Source organism: Odontesthes bonariensis, chromosome 21 (genome assembly GCF_027942865.1).
Source record: "Odontesthes bonariensis isolate fOdoBon6 chromosome 21, fOdoBon6.hap1, whole genome shotgun sequence".
NCBI classification, from domain to species: Eukaryota; Metazoa; Chordata; class Actinopteri; order Atheriniformes; family Atherinopsidae; genus Odontesthes; species Odontesthes bonariensis.
The window spans coordinates 27,570,913-27,597,788 of NC_134526.1; the positions used below are offsets into that span (position 1 = coordinate 27,570,913).

Below are 26,876 nucleotides of genomic sequence, written 5' to 3' on the forward strand. Positions count from 1 at the left end.
ATTTAGAAAAAAAAGAAAATCTCAATGTGAGGTACAGAGCTACTCCAACGTGCTGCCACCCTCAGCGGCGCATTTTAGAACATAAATTCAAGTGTGCTTACCTCCAGTGATTGCTCCGTTCTGTGTATTTTTAATATGGTATGATGTTTTAATTCCTGTGTTTTAATCTAATATCTTGTTTGTACAGTGTCCTTGACTGTTTTGAAAGGAGCTTTCAATAATTTGTATTATTAATAGTGGTGGGCCGCTATCGGCGTTAACGTGCTGCGATAATTTGAGAGTCTTATCGGGCGATATAAAAAATATCGCCGTCAATCTATTCTCAAAGTTGGGTTGGGAACTGGGTCAAAATAGGTAGCCTAAACAAACTGTGATGACTTTTACCTTGATATTTTAGCTCGGTTAAAACAGAAGAACGCCACTTTGCAGAAGCCTGTGCTAGGCAGTTTATGGAGGTCGCTAATCTGTGGGGGATAGTTGACAAAATCTGCTCTGTTGGAACAGACAGCGCTCCTAATATGGTGGCCGCAGGGAGGATACTGTGCGTGTGGCGCAACAGAGACGCACTGCACACAACGCTATCTCAACAGCAGCACCACCTGGCCCTCCCAACAAGTGCTGAATATGAGAAGTTGGCGAAGCTAGAGAAACTGCTGCTGGAGCCATGCACAGACATCCCAAGTTCCAAAAACTCATTTCAGGGAGATGACTCAGTCTCCTCTCCACTGCTCCCCCCCCCCCCTCCCCGCCGCCACCGCTGCCCTCTGACAAGCAGTCGCCCTGGACGCTCGTTGAACAGGGCGTCGCTTTGGACAGACAGGTTTCACAAGCAACCTCTCCCCACACCACTCTCTCTCTCGTGCCTGCGCAGTCGAAACGCGCAAGTTGCACGAGTTATTTTATTGCCTGCACGCTCTCACTCGCATTGAAAAAAAAAAAAAAAGAAACCTCCCTCGAATAGTCTAAAATCCGGGATATTTTATCCGACTCGCGGGCATCCGTGATTAACTATCAATATCAGGGAGACTCCCGGACCTTCCGGGAGACTTGGGATGTCTGCATGCATGTGAATAAGCTGGTCTGCCTGCTGCGTGTACACCAAGAGCGACCTCGCTGGAGAAGCTTCGCTTGAGAATTTGCTTTGGTAGCTTTGGTAGCTCGTGACGTCACATTTAGAATGTTCAATTCTTAAAGGCCCCGCGGCTGTGCAGCGCCCCCGCGAGAAAAAAACATGAGGAAAGTGAGGGCAGGGACACGAATAAACGTTTTGTTATTTACAATTTGTTATACAAGATATAAATCACGTTACAAATTAATTAAAACTACATTAGGTACACCTGAGAAGAGCAGGAATAGCAGAGGCAGCTGTGAAAAAGAAACTAAATTCGAAATAAAATCCGAAATAAAACTTAATTGCAGTGAGAAAGGTATGCGTGGGGTTACTACACTATTGTATATAAGCACTCGACACAGCAATTGCAACAGTCTCAGGATTAAACGACTATTGTTTGGATAGGAACTAAAGTTTACACGTCTGTTTCCGCGAACCCCGCGGATTGTGGGACCCCTGAATGAGCCATTTTAATCTAGATTAATCTAGATTAATTTCAAGATTTCAGTGAGATTAATCTAGATTAAAAAAATTAATCTATGCCCACCACTAATTATTAACATTATTACCTGTCCCCCATTTTTCTGAGTCTGGTCCTACGTTGGTGTAGATCGGAAGTTTGTTAGGTATTGATTAGTTTTAATATTTTATTACATATTTTATTTTGAGTGTCAAAAGCTAAGGCAAATTCATAAACCTAGCCTATATGACAATTCTGTTGGACATTCCATCTCTGTCACTGAATTACTGATTTTATATTCTTATTTTTTATTTCAATAATACTAGTTTTGGAAGTTCACTACAGCTGTACAGTGTGGAAGGGGAGAATTTATGATAACCTGTGAGCCTTACGGTGTATTTAGTGGTAGTCGTTCAATTTTGTCATCTTTCTGTTATAGGGTTAACTGTTGAAAATCTGTGTAGGAGCTACTAAAATAGGAGGTAGATTCTGGGGACGTATAGGAGGTCTTTCTGAGTTGCTCCTTAGAGCACTGTGTGTGCTTGGGGTTCAGGTTATGTTCAGGTTGTGTATTTTTCCTTTTTTTTCTTTTCTTTCTTCTCCTTTTCCCTCCCCTGGAGCTACTCTCTACTTTTATGCAAGTGTTCTAGATGAAAGGTAATCTCACCTTCATCAGCTGGAACGTTAAGGGGTTAAACCACCCAGTGAAAAGAGTCAAAGTTTTTTCACACCTAAAGCAGCTCAAGGCTGGGGTAGCCTTTCTTCAGGAAACCCACTTACAAGACTCGGACCAATGGCGATTAGGTAAATACTGGGCAGGTCAGTTTTTTCATTCTAACTTTAAAGCTGCAGTCGGCAAGTTTTCAAAATTCCGAGTCTAAAGTCGGAAAATTCGAACTGACACAACTTTCAGGTCCCTCCCCCAACCTCTAACAAGCTCCGAATCGCCCCCCAAACCCCTCCCCCTCTGTGGACGAGGTTGTGCACGTGAGTTCACACCAGTGTGAGCGCACACAAGCTGGGGCAGACTCACGCTCAGCAGCGTGTGCACAAGCTGTGATTGACAGGTAGGATTCCTCCACCCTAACTTGATTGGTTAAAAACAGCCGGGAGCGCTCGGTTTTTGTAAGCATGATTACAGGCTTCAGAGGGAGCTACAGATTTCGTTATTTTTCCTAAACAGCCTATTTAATATTCTACTTCCAGAATCCCATGACAGTTCAAGCTAATATGACTAAAAAAAAGTTGCCGACTGCCGCTTTAAGGGAAATGCCAGGGGTGCAGCCATCCTTGTTGACAGAAACATTACTTTTGAGCCCTCCAACATTATAGCAAATAAATTTGGGCGTTTTATCATTGTTTCAGGCAAACTCTACAATAAGTCAGTGGTTTTGGCCAATGTGTATGCACCTAATGTTAACGACGTACAGTTTTTTAATAGACTTTTCTCTGAACTCCCTGATCTAAATTCTCATTCTTTAATTCTCGAGGGGGATTTCAATTGTTATTTGGATGCAGTATTACACCGCTCCTCCCCTAAACCTACCACACTCAGCAAGTCTGCAAGCTACATTAAAGCATTTCTCGACGATTTTAGCCTTTCTGACCCCTGGCGGTTCTTGTATCCTACAGGAAGAGAATACTCCTTCTTCTCTCACGTTCACCACACTTATACTCGAATTGATTATTTCTTTGTAGATAATAAATTAATTTCAAATCATAAGTCATGTAATTACGAAGGTATTATTATTTCTGACCACGCTCTCCTGGTTCTGGTACTAGCTTTTCCAGACGCTGACTACGCAAGGAGACACTGGAGACTAGATCCATTGTTGCTCTTGGATGAGAGCTTTATCTCACACATCTCTACACATATTAAAACATTTCTAAGCATCAATAAAACACCTGATATGTCTATTAAAACAATTTGGGAAGCTATGAATGCATATTTAAGAGGAGAAATTATTTCATTTGCAGCATATAAAAATAAGTGCTCAAAGCAGAATCACTGACATTGCGAATCAGATTTTAAACATAGATAAACAATATGTGAATTCACCTTCTCCTGAACTGTACAAGGAGCGCTTAAAACTTCAGGCTGAATTTAACCTTTCCTCTCGCCAAGTTGAAAGTCATTTACTTCGGAGCAAAAGTAACTTTCATGAGCACGGTGGAAAAACTGGCAAACTCCTGGCTAATCAGCTGCGTGGGTCGAGAGCTAAACAACTTATTGCGGGAGTACGGACTGATAATGGCTGTATAACATCTGACCAGAAAGCAATTAATGACAAGTTTAAAACGTTCTACTCAAATTTATACTCTTCAGATTGTACAATGGACTTTAAAACTATGGAAAACTTCTTCAATAACCTTGATTTACCATCCGTTTCTCAAGACCTGAGAAATAACCTTGACGCGCTCATCACCCAGGAGGAAATTTCAGCAGCTATATCATCTATGCAATCAGGCTAATCTCCTGGCCCAGATGGGCTCCCATCAGATTTTTTTATTTTTATTCTCTGCTGCTCTAACCCCTGTTTTGTGCTCAGTGTTGTCTGAGCACAAAAAACTAGAGACTAGAAGATATCCTTCCTTCTGTAATATTTCAAGATCAAACTGGATTTATTAAAATACGTCATTCATTTTATAATATTTGTCGGCTATTTAACATTTTATATTCCCCAAATCATGTGGATTCAGAGTGCCTCGCCTCTATGGATGCTGAGAAGGCATTTGATAGAGTAGAGTGGAACTATCTTTTTTCAACACTCGAAAATTTTGGCTTTGGTCCTGTCTTTTTATCCTGGATCAGAACATTGTATAAATGTCCCTCTGCCTCGGTTCTGACCAATAGTCATTACTCAGAATACTTTGACTTACACCGTGGGACCCGGCAGGGTTGCCCACTAAGCCCACTCCTTTTCGCAATTGCTATTGAGCCTCTTGCAATTGCCCTGTGTAGCAGTGTGCAGGTACAGGGAATATGGAGGGGAGGAGTCGAACATAAAGTCTTGTTGTATGCAGATAACCTACTTCTGTTTGTTTCTAAACCAGCCACTTCTCTTCTCGAAGCCCTTACTGTTTAAGAAAATTTTAGTAAATTTTTAGGCTATAAACTCAACTTAAATAAAAGCGAATTATTCCCAATTAATAAAGAAGCTCTTAAACTTAACTATACAGATCTCCCTTTTAAGGTGGTGAAAGATCACTTCAATTAACAGATTTTATGAAAGTGGTCTCCTTTGTCCCTGTCCCTTATTGGAAGAATAAACTCAATTAAAATGACATTGCTTCCAAAGTTCCTCTATTTATTTCAATGCCTTCCCATTCTCATCCCCAAATCATTTTTTAGAGCCCTTGACTCATTAATGACATGGAATGGAATGCATGGAATGGTAAACACCCTCGGTTGCGGAAAGCATTTCTTCAAAGACCCAAGCAGGCAGGGGGAATGGCTCTGCCTAATTTTCAGGACTATTACTGGGCAGCAAATATTAGGTGTTTGTTACACTGGAGGCATTTCCATCTTGAATCTTCTTCTCCGGCTTGGGTGACAATGGAGGCCTGTGCAAGTAACTCTGTTTCCCTACCTACCCTCTTAGGCGCTGCACTTCCTCTTGCTTTGGAGATCCCTAAGAGCAACCCAGTACTCAAACATTCCTTACTAATCTGGGGCCAATTTAGGAAAAGTTTCGGACTACAGCTTTTTTCACTTAAAAGCCATTTGCTGCTAACCATTTATTTGCTCCTTCAATGGCTGATGGCACTTTTAAGATTTAGCACAGAAAAGGTTTGAAATGCTTTGATGATTTGTACATTAATAATTGTTGTGCTAGCTTTTCCCAACTAACAGAAACTTTTGGTATTGCCACAACCCACTTTTTCAGATTTTTACAAATTAGGGATTTTATGCAGCGCTTAACAGCCCAATTTCCTTATAAACCCCCAGTGATACATTATTAACCCCACATCTAAAGTTGTCATGTCCGACCTACACAACCTTATTTCCAAACTGTACTGCTCCTCAATTGCAGCTATAAGAACTGCTTGGGAACAAGACCTCGGTACTTGATCGGATACACTCCCATTCTATGTGTTCTCGACATGCACTTTTGCAATTTAAAGTAGTGCATCGCATCCACATATCTAAAACTAAATTAGCACGAATGTACCCTGATGTCGACCCTAGATGTGATAAATGTAAACGCGCACTAGCCTCCCTCTATCACATGTATTGGACATGTCCCTCTTTAGGTAGCTTTTGGACATCAGTCTTCCACACGTTATCAGAGACCCTCCATCACCAAATTGAGCCCAATCCCTTGACCGGTATTTTTGGCATTGCTCCAGATTTGAATCTCCCTAAAACTATCCACAACTTTTTGGCCTTTGCCTCTTTATTAGCTCGACGAGCCATTTCACTTAAGTGGAAGGATCCAGCTCCTCCTTCCTATTCACATTGGCTCAGAGACATGATGTCCTGCATGGTTATTGAGAACATCAGATACACTATTCGGGGATCTGAGAAGAAATTTTACAAAATATGGTGCCCCTTTTTGGTATTTTATGAGAAACCCACAACAATAATATCAGAGTAATAATAATATCAATTCAAACCACTGAAATATCTGACAAGAGTCAACAACTAAACAACCAGGACAAACTTCAAATATGTAGACTTTAATATGTTGCCATATTAGCCTATTAGTCCTCAAAATTAAAAGCTTAGCTAATGTTAATACACCATTATCAAGAACCATCAAGCAGGATATGTAGATAGGGGATGGAATAAGGATAACTTCCATCAACAGTTGTGTTTTATAGTTAACAGAGGCACAAGTGACAGATCGACTGTCAACTATTTAAATCCTCTGCTTGCTGCTAGCTTAAGACTTAGCTGCTCCACTCATGTTTCCAACAAGTGAACAGTTGTCTATTTTAATAAACAACTGTGTAAATTCAGCATTTATCAAACATTAAAAACCTTCTAAAAAACTTTTTGCAAAATAACGAGATATGGATATAATTAACCTAAAAATTATTACAGCACCAGAATAATGAACCACAACAAGTCCATCCATCCATCCATTTTCTATACCCACTTAATCCGTCGGTCAGGTCGCAGGGGGGGCTGGAGCCTATCCCAGCGGTCATCGGCAAGAGGCAGGGTACACCCTGGACAGGTCACCAGTCCATCACAGGGTCAGACAGAGACAAACAACCACACACACTCACTCCTAAGGACAATTTTAGAGACACCAATTAACCTAACATGTATGTTTTTGGACAGTGGGACAAAGTCAGAGCACCCAGAGAGAACCCACACATACACAGGGAGAACATGCAAACTCCACACAGAAAGGCCCCAGCAGGGAGTTGAACCTGGAATCCTCCCAATGAGAGGTAACGGTGCTAACCACCACACCACCGTGCAGCCTGCCACAACAAGTCAGTGGGTGTAATATATTATTTTTTTAAAAGCCAAAATTAAGTTAAACAAATAGAAGTAAAGTTGGACAAGCCCGAATACAACCCTACTGCAGTATTAGAAGCCACTAAACCTATTGTAACATCACAGCCTAGCAAAGAATGACTGTCCTAAATCTGAAGTTTCATTATGATTAATTTAGCCTTAAATTATGGTATTGACTTAGGATAAGTGTGGCTGCCTAAACTCAGCCGTACATCCAATTCTTGCTCACATAGCAGCAGCTGTGTAACTGTTCCATAATTCCCAGAAGTAGTCAGAATTTGGCATCAGTGTGTCTGCTGAATGGGAAGGACATTACTCTACACACAGTAAGTCTCCACAACATTGTGATCATGGCGCACCATTTATAGCAAAACGTTATAGTTACAATATGCCATAGGTTACGTTGATGCAACGTTGCTGCAATGCTTTTACAACATTCGTTTAATATCCTCTGCATGATATGCCCTTCAATCAATACAGCATTACTGTTACTTTGCTGAAAAACATCATAATTTACTCAATGTTTAAAGTCTGTGCAAGTTTGTATGAATGTCATCTCGATTAGGCTATCCAGCCATCAACTTCTTTACACAGCTTATATGACTAAATACAGTGGAAAAAAGACTCCATATTATTTATTGTTACATTGATATCAGGATATTTCAAAACTTGTGAAACTAATTTTCAGTGTGCAACAAAATGTACATTTTTTAAATGGCCATCTAAAACTGATTTACATGAATTCCAATATTTTATGAATAAATGCCTACTTAACTACATGACTGCTGTTGATCAAATTAAATATTCTTTTCAAATTCAACATTTGACAGTCATTGGAAAAAATTACTCGAATATGTCTTTTTCTTCAATTCGGCTTAGCATGTTAGTCCCTACAACATAGAGATTGTGACGTTCGATGATGGTTCTGTACAATAACAACTACAACCAAAACATAACCAGTTGTTACATTGCCGCTATAATGTTAAAGCAAGCTGAGTATTTGTGGTATCTGTTATACATCACCAGTATGACATTTCTCTGCTGGCTCATTGCACAAATGTGTTTGAGTTTTTGCGGCATTAAAAGTCCATACAATTTTGTCAAAATGTCATTATATGAACAGCCAAATGTTTTTTGCAATATTTCAATCATATCTTCCTCCCTACTCTAGTGATATGTGACAATACAATAAAGACATATTGACATTGTTATAATTATGTTCTTCAAGTATTTTCAAACAACTGTAAAATTCACAAATACATTTTGGAGCAGTTATCAAAAGACAATTTACCTGCTAGAACCGATATAAATGGTATGATACGGTATTGTACAACACTTTAATTCCTGTAGCCTTGTACAAAGGTTTAGAGAGCAAAATATGCAAATGCACACATTCAGATGTGCAACTTTAAAGAACACAGATGCTCAGTTTCATGAAATTTTAAAGTCCAAATTATTGATTATTATTATTATTATGATTAATATATGGCAGCATGAACATATGTATATCCAGTATAGATATGAGACACAATACTGTTGGAGTATTTTATATTAAGAATACATACAGAATTCAAATAATATTTATTATTTTGTGTTACATATGATTCAGCCACGCTGTTGTGGATATAATTAGCATCACTGTTTTCATCACTGTTTCTACCATGTCTGCAAATTGTGCATCAAATTACATGAATGTGCCTCTTGGGCAACCTATCAATAGGAACGAATGAATCACAAATAACAACACACAGTCAGATAGGGATACTTTTGTGTGAAATAGGTTTTAACTGTGCTGTAAAAGAAAAATGCTCTGGCTCTGGCAGCAAAAAAGAAAAAGATGAAAGAGAAAAAATAGTCCTGGCACTAAAATTGTTTTCTCCTCCATAGTGAGAGTTTATAAGTATTTTGAAGATGGCTGAAGGGGTTTTATGGAAGATATTAAATTCTGTTTTTAAAAAATCTCATTTGAGACATTTGATCTAATTGACTTAGAATATCTGGAAAAAATTATCTCTTTATGCAATAATCAAAAAAGCTCCCAGCTTTCGAGCCTCAAAACTCAGGTCGTCACAGAGAGTGAAATTCGAAATTTAATTAGACCTCTATTCTTCAAATGCATTTGTTGAAGTCAATCACAGCCTGTTTGAAGTTACAATGGATAGTGGCAAATACGTAAAATGTAACTATCACTCCATAAATGCGGAATACCATTATAATTACAGCCCATTGTGGTGTTATTCAGTAATAAACTTGTAATTGCTCTTTAAACTCTATACCGCAAATTATTCAATTTCTGTATTTAGCATAGGCAGTTCTAACAGTATTGAAAACAATTTCTTAAACCTAAAGTTCTTATTTTAGTTGTACTGTTTGGTCACACTTTTTAATAATCAAAATGCTACAGTGAAATTAGTTGAAGTGAAGTTAATTGAAGTGAAATTATCAGCCAATACACTTCAATTCTTACAGTTTGCTTAATACATGGACTGGTATATCACTACAGACAAAAACCTAAAGTGAGCATGTGGAGCATGTTTGTGAGGCCAGGAATCAATCAACAGCACGTTAAGTTAATGCAGCCTCAGTAAGAGGATTTCTACTGTAATTATTGGTTTCATATTCCAGCAGCAACATGGAGCTGACAGCTTCCATGAGAGCACAGATATTGACACTGACATTAAGGGAGGACTGCGGCTAAGAAGCATTCCAGGTGCCACTGAGTGTGTGGGTGTGTATGTGTGTTTGAACATTAGTATATTAAAATAAACTCTCCACATATTTTGAATCCCGGTCAAAAAAAATTCTAATTGCAAGTCCCACAGGCAGTGTGGGTGTGTGTGCGTGTGTGTGTGTGTGTGTGAGAGATGGAGAGATTTTCGAGGAAAAACATCTGAACTGTGCTACGTGCCATTTTTCAGCTGCGTCTGGGAACATTTGCAATTTCAATGGAAAGTGGTCAGTGGTTGGCTGGCAGCCTAATGGGATGAAGGCGGGATGGAGATGTGGTGTATGATCACTATCGTCAAGTGTGTGTGTTTCTTTACATGTGTACGAAAATGCCCATTTGGACTGCACATGTTTGAGTGGATGGATAAGTGTGTGCGTGTGTGTTTGTGTGGCCTAAAGTGTGCAGATGTATGCGAGGAATGTCCACAGGCTAATACATAAAGCACATACAGTACGCACATTTGCAGACTGGGCTAATTACAGCTGAATGCATGTTTCACTACAAGCTGTTCTGTGTCTCCATATATCAACTGTGTCACCACCAGAAGAGAAAAAAACAAGCCTGAAAATACAATACCAAACATTGTTTTATATTTCAAATATAATGTACGTTTTTTCCCGCAGTTGTCTATATTTGAGACAGTGATCCAAACTCTAAAACAATTACTCTGGAGTAAGCATTAAATGAATGTCTAAACTTTTCTGAAACTCTGTGTAGGACATTTCCTAACACTTATACAGTTAAATGTATAATAATCTGCACATCTCATTACAGCATCACATGACACAAAAGCACATTTTTCCTCAAAGAGAATCATTGGAAAAGGAAACAACTATATGATGACTGTGGAGATTGAGTAATTATATTATATGTTTTTTAAATTCTTTAAAAGTTATTGTTGATAAACTCCACTTAGAGTTACTGAAAAGTTGGCTCAAGGTGACTTCAGGTGCATCTCGAAACCAAGGATGCTCCCATGGTAAGATATGAATTTCTTTGGTTAAGAAAGACAACTTTCTTGCATTTTGAAAATACATAACAGAATAGCTCTGATAAGTGGGTAACACTGAAGGTCAACAACTTTAAGGTGACAACGGATATATTGTAAGCAAACAAACAAAAAATCTGAAAACATTTTGTGTCAATCAATCGCTCTTTACTTGGGAACGTCTTCAATAAGAGCAAAGTAGGGTGGTTGCTTTTACATCGAACAAAGGCGCCTTAAAAAAATCCTATCCTTCATATCAGAGCAGTCTTTTGGTAAGATTTTAAGATTTTGTGATGTGGCATGCCAGAGACTTAAGTATCCGTGACTCTGAGATGCACCATTTCTCTCTTGCTGAGTTTTAGATGACAGGATAAATTCCACTCTCTTAACTGTAGAGTAATGCTAATAGGATGTTGTCCTTGACGCAAGGTGTTGGTTGAATGTTGATTGGTTAATACGTTTGATTGAACCTGAAGAGAGAGATCCACAAGCTATTTCATTACAAAAAGGAAGCTTATTACAACAATAAAGAACAAAGAAGCACATGTGAACTGTGCACAGACAATAACTGCGCAGTACAATCTTAATTATTCTAAAGCTAAAGGACCAACAACAGTGCCAAAATAAGCAAGTGTAACCAACATTCAGATTCCTAAATGTTTTCTAGACTGCTTGCAAGTGGCAGCAAAAAGTTACAACAGGTGTGTTTGGAAAACTGTCCATAACACCAATGCAGAGTGGACGAAGAAGTATCTGGAGTCATTAGATTAGCTGAACAGAACTGGAGAGTTAGCTAGCTAGCTTAGTTTTATCCAAAAGCTCACAAAATCTGCTCACCTATAAAGAACATTAAATACAACCCTAAAAAGCTGCTGTGAGCAGCAGCAACTCAGACCAAAACAAATTGTGAAAACTGACAACCTGAGTTGTTGTCTTTGAAACAGTTCATAAATGAAACACCCATAAAACAGCCCGATTTTGATTCAAGTTATCCCCATCTTTGGGTGACTGTTTCATCTGAAGTGGGTGCATTATGAGGGGCAAGTTTTAGGGATTTTCGACAGGTTACCTGGAAATTTCAAAGCGACCAAACTCACCTATTCACTAATTGCTTTGTGATACACCCTTACATGTTGAGTCAAGAGAAAGCTGGCAAATATCAACGATCATCCCATCTCATTATGTCTGCGATGAAGTCTCTCTACAGTAATTTTGGCATCTGTAATGTATGACGTGCATTTGGGGATTGTTAATGATTATAATTCTATGTGATTTATATAAAAAGTTACTTTCTGCTGTCTCAGAAATAGGGAATTTAGAACTGGTGCTGACTACGTTCAGTCTTTATCCCCAAAAAAATAAAACTGTGTCTTCATTAATCAAATTATAATTATCATGTATCTTTTAATAATAGAGTGGTTAAAGTCCAAGACTCGTATTCTGTGAAGACTTTGATGTAATCTGTCAAAGCCCACTTTCTCTAATCCAATGTAACTCAAAAAAACATTGCGCTTCTTGAATAAGCATGTATTGTGCTTCTTCAGTAAGCATGTTTGTGAGGATTAACTGCAGTAGACCACAATTAAAACCACTTTACTGCCACAAAAAGCAAAGGTAAATGAACAGATTATCTCTTGCTCCCAGTGTAAACATAGCTGTAGTGTTTAATTCATGGGGGATTAGAACCATTCAATTGATGAGATCAGCTGCTCATGTATACTGAGTACACATACACACGTAAGCATCGTATTTCATATAAGTTATTCCTATATATAGTCCAATATAATGTTCTTGGAGAGGGCACCTGCTCAGAACTCAAAAGTTTCAAACTCAAAATCTTTCACCTTTCTGACAGGTGTAATGTATACGTAGTAATTTTACACAGAGCAGTAAAAGTCTACAAGCTCAGTTCTTGCTAGTGCGAGTGAAATTAATTTGTTTTCAGATGCATGTGTATTTGGTCAAAACTGAATCCACAGACTGTGACATCAACCACTGATTTGTGGACTAGCAATTTGGCAAAGATGGCGTTTGATGTAATGATGTAAAAATGTAATGATCTTTTAATTCTGATTAACATTCGCTAATTTTTTATTTGTTTTCGAGAGGACCAAAAACACAACAACGAGCATATTTATTAAATGACACAAATGACCGTGTCTGACGTGATGTGGAAATCCACAATATAGCTCATAGTGCTATGAAAGTTGTTTTAGATGGTGTAAAGTTTGTTCCTGTCATAGCTTCCTTCTAAGTCATTTTTAGTTTGGCTCACTGTTTATTGCAGGTAAAACACTGACTACTCATAAAGGCTACATCAACCCCACTTTACAAAATGGAAATATCCTTTTAATCTGCTTTTTGACCTGTGTCATGCTAAGCTTTAGCGATTCTCTTGAACTAAAATTCAGCTATAGAACAAATAAAATTACCAGAGAAAGAGGGTTAGCTGTACGAAGGCAGAAGTTGTTGGACAGATAGCCACAGTTAGCCTAGTTAAGTACTGAAAAGCTGATTAATGATCTAACATAACAATAACCTAAAAAGAGCTTTAGCTTGTTTTTCAGTATTACTAAATAGTAGCCAAATCCTGACATGACAGGGTAAAGCACCAACTAAGCTAACTGGCAAAGATTGACTAGATTATCAGTAGCCTAGGTATCATCTCCTCTTGTGAGCCTCTGTAGTTTGAGTTTATAAGATTAAGCAACCTTACAATTTTTGAATTGTACCTAATTGGAAATACTTTAAATTAAATCTATCATTCTTAGAAAATTGAATTTACAGTAAATACTATTAATAGCAAGTGGAATATCACCCATATCAATTTGGCTACAAACAGCAGTTGAGAAATAATCTAAGTTAAGGTAAGAGCTTGAATAAGGGCAGCTGGACTTGAAGTTTCACCTCTCATCCGAAAGGCTTCTTCATTAACAAAATAAAGGTTAATTCCTTCCTTGCAGAAGATAGTTTTTAATTTATTTTAAAGAACCACCCACACTTATTCATTCACCTACTTTTCTAACATACAAGTTTCTCATGAAAAGAGTTTACAGTCAGAGATTTACAAAATAACCAACCACGATTCTATGAAGTCATAAAACAGTTGTAACCAGCTAACATGAACATAAAAATCCCTGATAGAAAGTTTCTGGAACTGCTATTGAAACTCATTTAAAACATGTTTGTTTTTTTGTAAATGGTAAAGAAGAAGCAGAAAGTTATGGCGAAATAAATAGAAAAAGTGGCAGCATTTGCTGGTCAAGAGGGGAGTGTTAGCTGAGTACTTGGGTGCAGTGTAAAAAATGTTCCTGCTTTAATCAACCAAATAAGAGTTTTACTACTATTGTCAGTTATCAGCTAGACATGGCTTATGTAAAATACATGGATTACAGTTATATTAAATCCAATTTAATAAAAAAAAACTACAGGATGATCTGGAGGTTGAGAAAACACGATCCAGTGATTCGCTGACTTCACATTACAGACAAAATGGCCACCATTAAGCCTATGTTAGTCTGTGACAGCATGTGTGTGCACTTTGGAGAGAAGGAAAACAGCCAAATCAAAGTAATGACTGGGAGAAATGACCAGAGAAAAGCATATTTTAACCACAACCACAGAAACATGCTCTCAGTGCCACCCTGTTTAATTTACTTTGCTCTTGTGTCATCGGCTTAATGTCTTTTGCATTGATTTCATGACATGATCTGTGACTCATGACATTTAGATTTATCTCTACAAGTATCAGTTTCTAATTACAACTGGAAGAACCTGTGGTGACACCCATAAGCAAAAATCGACAGATGCCTGAATGAACAGGGCCTTTAATTTGTCTTGACTTTGAACAAAGAAAAACAATCAAAGGTGTGATTGATTTGGATTAGAGTAAATCAAGCTTTATTTATTTTTGTAAGTTTGGGTGTTGTAAAGTGCTCATAATCTCGATGAAAGCAACTTCAAAAGTAAATTTTTTCCATAGTTTTTTCATGATTTTTATAATACCTTTGATATAAAGTATTCAATTTTTCAAATTTTTGTGTATGCATGTGGAAATTAATTTCAATTCTTATTCCATGCTTCCCTTCAAAACTTTTCACTGATTTACAGATGGGTTACTGTTGGGAGAGTGTTTTTTTCTCAGTGTGTAATAATACAAAAAGCCCACTTTGATTTATTATGCATCTATTTCCATATGTGTCTTATCTTCTATGTTACCTGGGTCTGTGTAAGGCCCAGTTTGGCTGCCAGATCGGCCCTCTCGGGGAGGGCGAGGTACTGCGTTTGTTGGAAGCGCTGGTTGAGTGCCTGGAGCTGCAAACTGGAGTAGATGGTCCGAGGCTTCCTTATCTTCTTCCCTTTCCCGTTCAGCCTCACCTCCCCGTTCTCTATCACTGCAGTGGGCTTTTCGTGCTCTATAGTGAAGAAAATAGAGAGAACAATTTTCCTGAAATAAATTCGAGACTCAGTGTTCAAAGGGAGCTGAATCTTTTGATGAGCGGTTTCATGCCACAAAAATAAAGAAAATAAAACACATTAATGGACTATAAGGCTTAGTATGGATACATTTTAAAAATAAATTCATGGAGCAAAGTTGGAATTTGCCCAGTATCCAAGCCTCTATTTAAATACAAAACCATACATTTATTCAAGGAAAGTGAAAGTTTCACTTTTCCCTTTTTGTTTATTTGCACATAAGCCTTCTAGTATCTTCACATCTGACGTTTTCTTCCAACACAATTCATATACGTACTTTTTACTGATACTGATAATAAAATAACCATCGAAAATGCTAAAAAAAAACAATAAGATAATCTTGTCAGAAAAATGTGCTAATATTGAAATGTGAAAAATAAGGATTTTCAATTTGTGATGTATAAAAATACATACAGTAGATTCCACACGCTAAAAATCAAATAAATTGCTTAAACTGTATTTACCCCCTTTAAAAAACTTTACCGAGTACCCTTTTGTAGAAAAATATTTCTATCCAACCAAAAGTGCCATCGACATTGGGTTCAAAGAAGCAACTGTTATCTTATAAAGTTAGACAAGCTTATACGTCGTCAATTTTTAACCTTGTGGTTGTGGTGTGTACAAGAACATATGTTGACTTAAGACCAGGCTACTATTGAAATTATAACATGTACTTACTAGTTTAAAACAAGTCTGTATATTTATAACAGTGTGTGCAAAATAAATCCAGCTAATCCTTTCAAAATCGGTGTGGTTTACAGGTATTCAGTCATTCACACAGCTCAGCCGAGATGGCTTTTTAATTTTTTTTTTCTCGAGAAAGTTATACTGTGTATAAGTTCGCCCACGCTGGTCTTTGTTATGACATGAGCTTACAGCCTGCAGTGGCAGGAGAGAACAGCTGTGGACAAGCCGAGGCCCCACAAGACGCTCAGATTTTGTAACTGAGATGCAGCTCCTGCAAGCTGAAGTGGCAGCACCAACTTTGAAACCGGGAAGTCCTTGGAAAAGATTTGACAAATACACAACTGGATTTTTAACTTTTGTGTCTGGAACTTGTGTTTGGGACTGCACAGACCTGACTAACCCACACACAAACGAATGTATATGATCAAATGTGAAGTTGTTAACAAACAGAACACTTAATAAAGGGAGAAAAAAAAACTGAGATCACCGTAAAGCTGTTGTTATGACATCAAGGGGTAATTTTGTTTTCCAAAAAGTCATTTATGTGAATAATTCTGCTTTAAAGTGGATGACTTTCTGTGCCAACCCTTTAGAATTATGTTTATGAATATACAGTCTGTGATGGCCATAAATCCATCTGTTTACCTGTCAATACACTTTCATTATGGAAGTATTTACACGTCATAAAAAATCAAACTAAGAGAGCTGGAAGTTCTGATTTGGGGTATCCATTAATATCATATCTATGAAAAATTTCTAGACTGCAAGTTCACTCGTATTTTCAGTCATTTGCATAATGATACATAATGGTTCTTAATCAAATTCCTATATGTGTAAATATACCAAACTATGCTATCATTTATCACACTTTCTCTCTCACATGAACTATATTGCTGGTGCTATATATAAATATATACGTGTGTGTGTGTGTTTCTTTGGATTTCTTGGCTGCTTTTTATCTTATGAAACTGGCTAACTAAGCTCTGATACAGGTTAAAAAAGAGAAATGAATGCATGGATGGCTTTGACTCTAAATCTATCTATGAAATATATCTATACACTACTATCTATACAAATACTACATTTTGATTTGATGAAATGGCAAAAAACTTCAATTTTTTTCAGAAACAATAAGATGTGTATACATGTCATTTTTATCTTTGAGTTTGAATATAGAGGGATTGTTAACAATTATAGTTACAAGATAGAACTTGACAGACAGACACAGCTTATATGAATTAATTAAATACACTTGAGTTTGTTTATATACCCATTGCGCCAATTCACAACTAAAGGCACCTCAGGATGCTGTAAAGAGAAAGTAAGCAATTAGATACAGTCCAATTCAATCCAATTATAATCTCAATACAAAGTTCAATCAAATCTAATACATTTATAATAAAAGTAACTTTGCCAAGGAAACCAACACAACTTCAAATTTTTGCATTTAAATTAGTTAACTTGTTTTTTTGTACTTGACCATGTATTCTGGATATTTGCTCTTTGAACAAATATAATATTGTCCTGAAGAAAAAAAATCGCATTTGCTTTTGGCTGTTTTTGGTAGCTTTAAAATACGTGCTTTTTAACGGTTGGACTCGAAAGAAATTATCAGTATTGCTCACAAATTAAAAATATGACGTAAAATGATTTTTCTTACAGGTGGGGATTTTTAGTGGTGTTTTATTTTTTAAAGGAGGCTCAAAATCTCTCATCTTCACGTAGGTGAGGCAGCAGGCCTCACTGTTTGCGCTGGGTGATAGTATGATGAGTAGGGTTTGGGTTTAAGAGACAGAGCAGCTCAGCGGGCCGCTGCGGGACACCACAGGGTGCCTGCCTCTGGTGGAGAGTCCAACGGTGTCTGCGGGACTTAATCTCATTCCCAAAATGCACCAAACACAACGCTGCAGCCGACGTGCGTGTGGATCCAATTATTCAGCTGCTTCTTCTGATGTTTTTCAAACCGTAGACTTTTTATAGTCTATTTTCCGCTCACAATATTTATTATCACATCAATTGCATATTGTGGCATTAAATGCCCCGTGTATGTCTGGAGAAGCCGTGTTTATCCGAAAAGGGTGAGCCTTTATCAAATTATCAAATGTACCAAATTATCATTTCAAATACGTGTGTATTTGAAATGATAATTTGGTACATTTGGTACATTTTATTTCCTCAGATCGTTTTACATCTTTCAACGAAAACTTAAACGTAAATGATGCGCTGTTGTCCTATTGTAAATAGTTTACTGTCATATTATGTTAAGGTTGAATTCAGAAACAAAGGTTAATTTAATTTAATCATTTCCAACCGAAGTTCATAAACCTACCAGAATCCTCCAGTCTTGTGTGACCAAGCGCGCCGCCGTGACCCCCGTGCTGGTAGGGCAAGTATGTCCCGGGGTGGTGCGCGCTCACCGCACTGTGGTAAGGCGGGTAACCCAGCGGGCGACCGTAGGATGCTCCGGTCGAGAAGGGCCCGTCATGCTGCGAGGGCCCGACGGCGTGCAGGCCGTGGACCGAGTAATGGTTGTGGGACAAACCCGGGGGAGTCTGCTGATGTCCGGGGTAGCCGTGGCCGCCGAACTCCAAAAACGCCGATTTGGAAGGATCAGTCGGGACTAAAGTGTCCGACATAGAGCTCATAGTCATCATTGGGGGCGAGGGGCAGTGATGTGGTCGGCTATTACCTCCAAGCGGGGGTCATCGTAAGGCAACCCAGCATCAATGTCTAAAAAGTAGGCAGACTCTCAAAGAAGCGTTTCACTCTCCATAAATCTGCATCAGTCTTTTAGAGAGGAGACAAACGGCTCTGTGTTCCAGCTCAGAGAGAAGGTGGGAAGGCTGCAGTGGAGGATTCAAGTGGGTTTGCGCTCCACTCCATCCCAGTTGAAGGGTCCAAAAACGAAATGCTCACTGTTCAAAACCATCGAGTCCAACAGAGAGAGACAAAAGTCGTGTCAGAGAAACACTGAAATCATAACCTGCAGCGAACAAAAATAGGAACTCCTAACAGAGAAATATGTCAATATGGTAGAAATATCCGTTGGTAGATTTTATTTCCTTTGTCAGTCTAACTTCACCAGCCCCCTGAGTTGTGAACAGACACCGAGCAGCGGAGAGGACTGATTTGTGTGTTCCGCCTACTCAGAGCGCACAGTGCGTCGGCCTAGACTTTGCACACACACTACGCTCATTGGCTGCATGGCGTCACCGAATCGCACAAATCACAACCGACACCGACTGCGGACCGGTGCAACTCAGGTTCTGCCGAAGAAGTTTTCAGTGAAGAGGAATGAGGTACCTAACAGAGCAAAGGCGCTTCTTTCTGACCAATTTGACTGGTCTAAATAAAGAGATTTATCGGCAAAATGACCAAACTATAAGTAGAGCCGATAAAAAGCTAGTAGATGAAGGGTCATTTATGCCAAAATTTGTTTGTGCCTAATTTCATAATAGGGTGCTTAGCATATCTTATATATATATATATATAAAATATATATATATATATATATATATATATATATATATATATATATAAAAAGGGGGGGGGGGGGTGTCTTCTGTGACACATCAGAGAGGCAGGTTGGCTCCAAATCCAAATCTTCCCGCCCGGCAGAAGCAGAACACTGCAGATCAGACCGACAAACCCTCATAGACCTCATTATCCAAACTGGGTTTTTTTTTTTATTTAAAAAAAATAGATCATTAAACGAAAATTTCAGTTCTACCGTTTCCCTTTTTTGGTTGACAAAAAGGAAGAAAGACAGAGAGAAAGAGAGGCGAATCGAGTAGATCGTCCATTCTTTCCTAAAACTGTCATGTAAAATAGAAAGAAAAATATAGGGTTGTAATGAAAGCACACCCTCGCACAGGCGTGCGCGCTGAGCCCACAACACGTGGTCCTACCTGAGGGGGACAACTGCAACAAACATCTCCCCTCTAGACAAACTCAAAGCTCGTGGTTTTGGCAGCGCAACAGCTCGGACACTGTAATTTTCCTGCGGTGGAAATCCCGGACTGTGGGCCTGCTCTTAAATTCAGCCCAAGACAAAAACAAACAAAACAAAGACCTGTGCGTCAAGCTCTGTACAGTCCTGATATGTATGTTTTACGTTGTATGTTTTTATCCTAAAATCAGATGCTAATAGAGAGTATTGAGTTTATTGGGTTTTCCAGATGTCTTTGTTTTAATTAAATGTACTCTCAATATTGTGAACAAAGCAATCACTTTGAAAAGCCCACAAGCTTCCATCATGGTAAGGTAAACTTGTGGCATATGGTAGCCAGTAAAGAAGAAAAAAAGTGTCTAATTACTTAAGATATTTCACTATTATGTTTTTATGTCAGATGTCCACTTGATGCTCTAAATATTTTACTTCTAATCAGTTAGAGCCATATTTGCTGTCAGGGTCAGAATCAATGTAAGCAAGCAGGTTTTTAAACGCTGAAAAATACAAATATAAAATGTATCTTCATTGTTACCGCAAATTTGAGTTGAGTTTTTTTTTTACAATAGTTTAGACAGGTAAACTGTCAGAGTATCAAAGATGCTATCAATGCACAACTCTAAAGGCTAAAGATATTTTGAAGTCCCCTTTTCATGATACTTTGCATTGGGAGAATCTTAACTACCCCATCTCAAAACCAAATCTTAAATGGTGATTCCAGCTTGTATCATACTGAGTCAAGCATGGCTCCATAGGCAAAGGCCAAAGGTGACACCACTTTAGAAAGAAAGGCACTGTAATGATAGACTAATGTTTGCAAAACATTTTTTAGATGAGTCACAGTCTGTGGTATAATCTTGAAAAGACAATTGAAACACCTGAGCTCTGTGGAAAATGCAACGCAACACTTTGTTAGCAAAAGACAAACCATCTATCCTACCTACAGTAAAACATGGAGGAGGCTATTTATACTGTGGGAACAGATTCAATAGTATAAAAGAATGACTGCAAAAAAAACATGAACACCAATTAGTCTTGACCAAAAAAGAAAGAAGAATGGAAGAGTAGAAAAAACACCAACAGAAAAGTGCAAGAAGCTTCGACAAGAAACTTTCAAAGGCTATGACTGTTCTCAAACTTCTGTAAAGGGCAAATAAACATTTACAGAATATTATTCCAGTGTATTATTACACTTTGCGAAATTTGTTGCTTTTGTTCAGTAACTTCAAACATTTATCAAAATATTTTGTTAATCCAATCTAAGGTCAGTTGCACACCTTTTTTTATCTTGTTTTATTTATTTATTTATTTTGCATTTTTTCAATTATGTACTTAAAATCAAGGGCAGTCAGTCATTCTGGCCAATACTAAATTTCCCAGAAGAGATACACAGAGCACCTGCTATTTTGTTTGTATTTGTTGATGAAAAAGGATTTGCATTTGTATTCAGTGAAATTAAGAAATTATGTGAACATTTTATTTCTATTTTTACTACACTTCACATTTAGCATGTGTGAGGTTTTTTTTAACGAATGATTGTTGTAATTTTGTACACTTAAATGTAATATTGGTAAATGTTTCTCATAAATCAAGTAATATATCATAAACCTGTTTAATGAGGACCCAGGATGTAATTTTTTGGGTGTCAGATATATACAATCATTTACACACACAGCAGTGAATTGGCACTGCAACACGGGGTGGAATGGGGCAGAAATTGCTCCCTGAATTTGTTCCTGTGTTTTGCAAGTGCAGTATACACCAGAAAAAGAGCCATCCATCTATCCAGTTTCTATACCCGCTGAATCTGTCGGTCAGGTCGCGCGGGGGGGGCTGGAGCCTATCCCAGCAGTCATCGGGCGAGAGGCGGGGTACACCCTGGACAGGCCACCAGTTCATCACAGGGCAGAAAAAGAGCCATTAAAGGATATTTCAAAAATTGAAACACATGTTAAGCGCTTTTCAAGTGATCACCTGACCAGCATCCTTGGGTAGAACTAATAAATTACAAGGTAAATGAAAGCCAAGGTATAACAGGCATACAGCATGTATCTGTGTGATTTTGATTTTAATATATGATTTGATAAAATTTGATCTCACAAATCTGTTACACATATGTTATAAGTTCATATTGCAAAATGCAAAAAGGAAAACAAACAAAACTACTAGTTGTTGTATTGTATCACCCATCTAGCCCAAACACTGAGTTTTTTATCTGATTTCTCAGAGTTTTTATCTAAATTAGTTCTCAGTGCCAGTAGAGTCAATAATGTTGTCTTAACAGCCAGAATTGAAATAGTAAGTCTGGTGGTATTTCCTCTGAATCCTCTATTATCTGATCAATTTTTGATAAAGTTTGAATTCATAATCAAGGGCTATAATGAATCTGGTGCAAAAAACCCTCATCGCAGGTGCCTGTCCAGTTATTCTGTGATTAGATTTAAGAACCTATTACTGTCTTTATTTTATTAATCCCTATATATAAATACTGTTGAGGGTTGCTCCCAAAATCTCACACCCTCATAATTGGACAGTCTGGTTGACAGAGCAGCAGCCTCCCTACGGTTGACTCTTGATACTGTTACTTAATTTAAGGAAAAAATGTAGACTGAGAGTGGATACTCACCCTGGTATATGCACAATTCTGTACCTTAAAACAATTAGTGAGAGAACTGGAGAGGAAATGACGTTCCATTAAATCCAAAGAATGTTATTTAGCCTGGAAGGATAGCTTTACAACTTATAAAAAAGCCTTGCGCAGGCCTAAAACTGCATACTATTTTTTGCTAATAGAGGAAAACAGGAATAACCCCAGGTTCCGAATTAACAGTGTGGCCAAATCAATAGCCAGAGGGCTGTTGAATCGTGTATTCTCTCAACCCTGAGCAACTATGATTTCATTAAAAAGTTGGTGTTTATTAGAGATATGATTAAATCTTTTTCAACCCACAATTTGTACAATTATATTGAGTAATAGCATGATGTTTGAAAAAATATTAGAAAAGCCTGGTTCTGACTCTTATTTACATTGTTACTCATTGATCTGCCTGAATTAATGTCAGTAATTATAGCTTTAAAGCCATCAACGGGTCTGTTGGATTCTATCACAACCAGATTGTTTAAGTATGTTATACACTTGATCAACACTTGATCAGATAAATCTATATTCATTAACAGACTATGTACCACAGGTCTTTAAGTTAGCTGTAATTCAACTTTTTTTTTTTTAAATGGAGAGTTTCAGTGGGAAGTTAAAGTACACAATGATCTTGCATCTGTGTTGAATCTGTATGAATACAAAGAAATTGAGATCAAGGGTAAGGCTTTAGACAGGCAGATTTAAGTTTGTATATGTAAATAATGTGTCCTCTGCACTTACCAGAGTTTGTTATGATGTTTCACAGAGATCTGGATCAGGACCAAGAGATCTGGGGTCCGTTTCACAAAGCAGGTTCAACAAACTCTGAGTTGATCTACTCTGAGATAGAAAACTCTGAGTTTTCGGTTCCAGAAACGCTGATTTGAGTGAGTTCAGTCAGCTCTGAGTAGTTTCAACTTTAAAAAGCCAGCATCAATGGAGCCCCGATTCGACGAGTCACCATGGCAATGGGGAAGAGGAGGGGCTACGTTTATCACCAACCTCGATTGGAAATCTTAATGCGCTCATACGACGAGTTTCAACACGTTTTTAGAAAGAAGTGCAACACCGCTGCAGCAGCAAAAGCGGGAGTTTAAATGTAGTCCTTTGCAATCACAATAATATTACAGGGGAAAACTGCTTGAATGGTAGCCCATTCATCTATTTCATTTAGGTGCAATCCCGCGGGGGAGAAGCGTACTTGGCAGCAGCTTAAGAAGAAATATAAAAACATTGTTTTCGGCATGGAGGTACCTCATTTTGATCATGTTTTACACTTTAAGGCTATTTGACTGTGCAGTTGTTTTATCCCCAACATAATGCTGTTTTCACACACATAAATGTCTTCTCATCTATATCATGTTCTGTTAAATAATTAAGCCTATTTAAGCCAACACAGACTTCTACTCAGCCAACAGAAAGAAAGCAGATGCCCGTAAAACGGGTGGTGGCCCAGCACCGCCACCTCTGCCTCGTTTCCACTATGCAGTCCGGTACGGGTCGGTTCAGAACGGTACGGTACGGGTCGGGTCGCTTTGGGGTCAGCTTGCGTTCCCACTGTACAAAGGGGACCCTCAGGAGTGGGCGGACTGCATGCTGAAGCATAAATAGCAAATAACAGCAAATAACAAATAACATCCATAATTTCGAACCACCTCCAAGCTTCTTCATCTTAATGCGACACAGGCTCGTGGTCCGGTTGACACCACTCTCTGCCATTTTTGCGGCAATTAGCTGGAAAACTTTTTGCGTTTCGCACAGCGCCATCGAGCTCCCGCTGCACAGCCTCCTCACCAACAACGGAGAGCAGAGCCTGGAACCGGTCCTGTGTGCTAGGTACCCCAAGCAGAAGGGATACTGGATACTGGAAAAATGGTAATGGTTCCATGGGACCGGTACGCTTTCGTGGTAGTGGAAACACTGAAATGAGCGAACCGTTCTGAACCGACCCGTACCGGACTGCATAGTCCGAAATGAGGCTCTCAGCCTAGTATAGTTTCCACTATACTAGAGCCTCTTACGGAAGGCCAGTGGCTGAGGGAATCCCTGGAGGGAGTCCACCCCCAAGACACAAGTGCCTTTATAAAATATAATAGGCCTATATATATCTTTTTTAAGCCTATTTATACAAATATTAATTTGTCTTTTCTGTCTTTTTTTCTTTTGTCCCAACAAAATTCTGATGGTGCCTCTCAAAACGATAATTGTCTGGAAATGCTAAAACATCTATGCGGTCTGATAAACATCTTCTGACGAATATTTAATTCTCTGCGCAGTAATGCTGAACCTCGTTGTCAAAAGGACATGCCATGTTCATGAAAAAAGTCGCCTCCTACTCCTACTTCTAGAAGTAGAAGAACTAGGCTACGCCAAAACTCGCTCTGCTGATTGAATGAATGAGGAAATCAAATAGCGTGTGTGGCTGAAAGAGGGCGGAGACAGAGAGAAACTCGAGGTTCATTGAGTAAAACCTGGTCCCGACCAGGTTAGGTTCATAGAGTCTGTTACTACGGTAACTGACCGAGAGGTTAAGTTCCCTCTCTTTGTGAAACAGGCTAGAGTTCTCTCTTTCTCGGGTTTGAGTTACCTTCCTTTGTAAAACGGAAAACTCCGAGTTTTCAGGGTTAATAAACTCAGAGTTTTCACTGAACCTGCTTTGTGAAACGGACCTCTATTCTCTCTATGCATGTTTCAACTTCTTCAAGAAGACATATATTTCAACGACTATGTTGATGACAACTGGCTCTATGTATTAGTGAAACCTCAGGAAACTAATCATTTACTGAAATTACAGGTTTTAAGGATTGGATAACCTCCAATTCTCTACTTTTGAATTTAGTCAAAATTGAAGAAATAGTTTTTTGACCAAAAAATCTCATAGGCTCACCATTTTCAATATATGTTTACTTTGGATTGTATTACCTTGTCCTCTAGAATTATCATAAGAAATCCTGGAATAATTTTTGACATTTTTGATTTATACTTCGAGGGCCTCCTCAATCCTACCGACACGTCTTCCGATGAGGAAGCAGAGTTGGGGAGCTCGGACGTGGGGCCTCCCATTTCTGGGGCTGAGGTTGCCGAGGTGGTTAAAAATCTCCTCGGTGGCAAGGCCCCGGGGGTGGATGAGGTCCGTCCTGAGTTCCTCAAGGCTCTGGATGTTGTAGGGCTATCTTGGTTGACACGCCTCTGCAGCATCGTGTGGACATCGGGGGCAGTGCCTCTGGACTGGCAGATCGGGGTGGTGGTCCCCCTCTTTAAAAAGGGGGACCGGAGGGTGTGTTCCAACTATAGGGGGATCACACTCCTCAGCCTCCCTGGTAAGGTCTTTTCGGGGGTACTGGAGAGGAGGATCCGCCGGATAGTCGAATGTCGGATTCAAGAGGTGCAGTGTGGTTTTCGTCCTGGCCGTGGAACAGTGGACCAGCTCTATACCCTCGGCAGGATCCTGGAGGGTGCATGGGAGTTCGCCCAACCGGTCTACATGTGTTTTGTGGACTTGGAGAAGGCGTTCGACCGTGTCCCTCGGGGACTCTTGTGGGGGGTGCTCCGGGAGTATGGAGTGCCGGACTCCTTGATATGGGCTGTTCGGTCTCTGTATGACCGGTGTCAGAGTTTGGTCCCCATTGCCGGCAGTAAGTCGGACATGTTTCCTGTGAGGGTTGGACTCCGTCAGAGCTGCCCTTTGTCACCGATTCTGTTCATAATTTTTATGGACAGAGTTTCTAGGCGCAGCCAGGGCGTTGAGGGGGTCCGTTTTGGCGACCTCAGAATCGGGTCTCTGCTTTTTGCAGACGATGTGGTTCTGTTGGCGTCGTCAGACCGTGACCTTCAGCTCTCACTGGAGCGGTTCGCAGCCGAGTGTGAAGCGACTGGGATGAGAATCAGCACCTCCAAATCTGAGACCATAGTCTTTGCCCGGAAAAGGGTGGAATGCCCTCTCCGGGTCGGGAATGAGATCCTTCCCCAAGTGGAGGAGTTCAAGTATCTCGGGGTCTTGTTCACGAGTGGGGGACGAATGGAGCAGGAGATTGATAGGCGGATCGGTGCGGCGTGCGGCGGTGAAGAAGGAGCTGAGCCAGAAGGCGAAGCTCTCGATTTACCGGTCAATCTATGTTCCTACCCTCACCTATGGTCACGAGCTGTGGGTAGTGACCGAAAGAACGAGATCGCGAATACAAGCGGCCGAAATGAGTTTCCTCCGCAGGGTGGGCTCTCCCTTAGAGATAGGGTGAGAAGCTCGGTCATCCGGGAGGGGCTCGGAGTAGAACTGCTGCTCCTCCGCATCGAGAGGAGTCAGATGAGGTGGCTCGGGCATCTGGTGAGAATGCCTCCTGGACGCCTCCCTGGTGAGGTGTTCCGGGCC

The 26,876-nt window shown here is 39.3% G+C and overlaps 1 protein-coding gene across 1 annotated transcript in view; it reads right to left on the reverse strand.

Moving 5' to 3' along the window:
- The window catches only part of LOC142371076 (homeobox protein Dlx4a-like), a 36,392-nt gene extending 17,329 nt beyond the window's left edge, over positions 1-19,063 (reverse strand). The window contains exons 1-2 of the mRNA XM_075453668.1: positions 18,253-19,063; positions 14,979-15,175 (exon numbers count right to left, since the gene is read on the reverse strand). Coding sequence (XP_075309783.1) covers positions 14,979-15,175; positions 18,253-18,577 — 522 coding nt within the window. The 5' untranslated portion in view covers positions 18,578-19,063. The remainder of the gene's footprint in view (positions 1-14,978; positions 15,176-18,252) is intronic.
- Between the last annotated feature and the right edge of the window lie 7,813 nt (positions 19,064-26,876).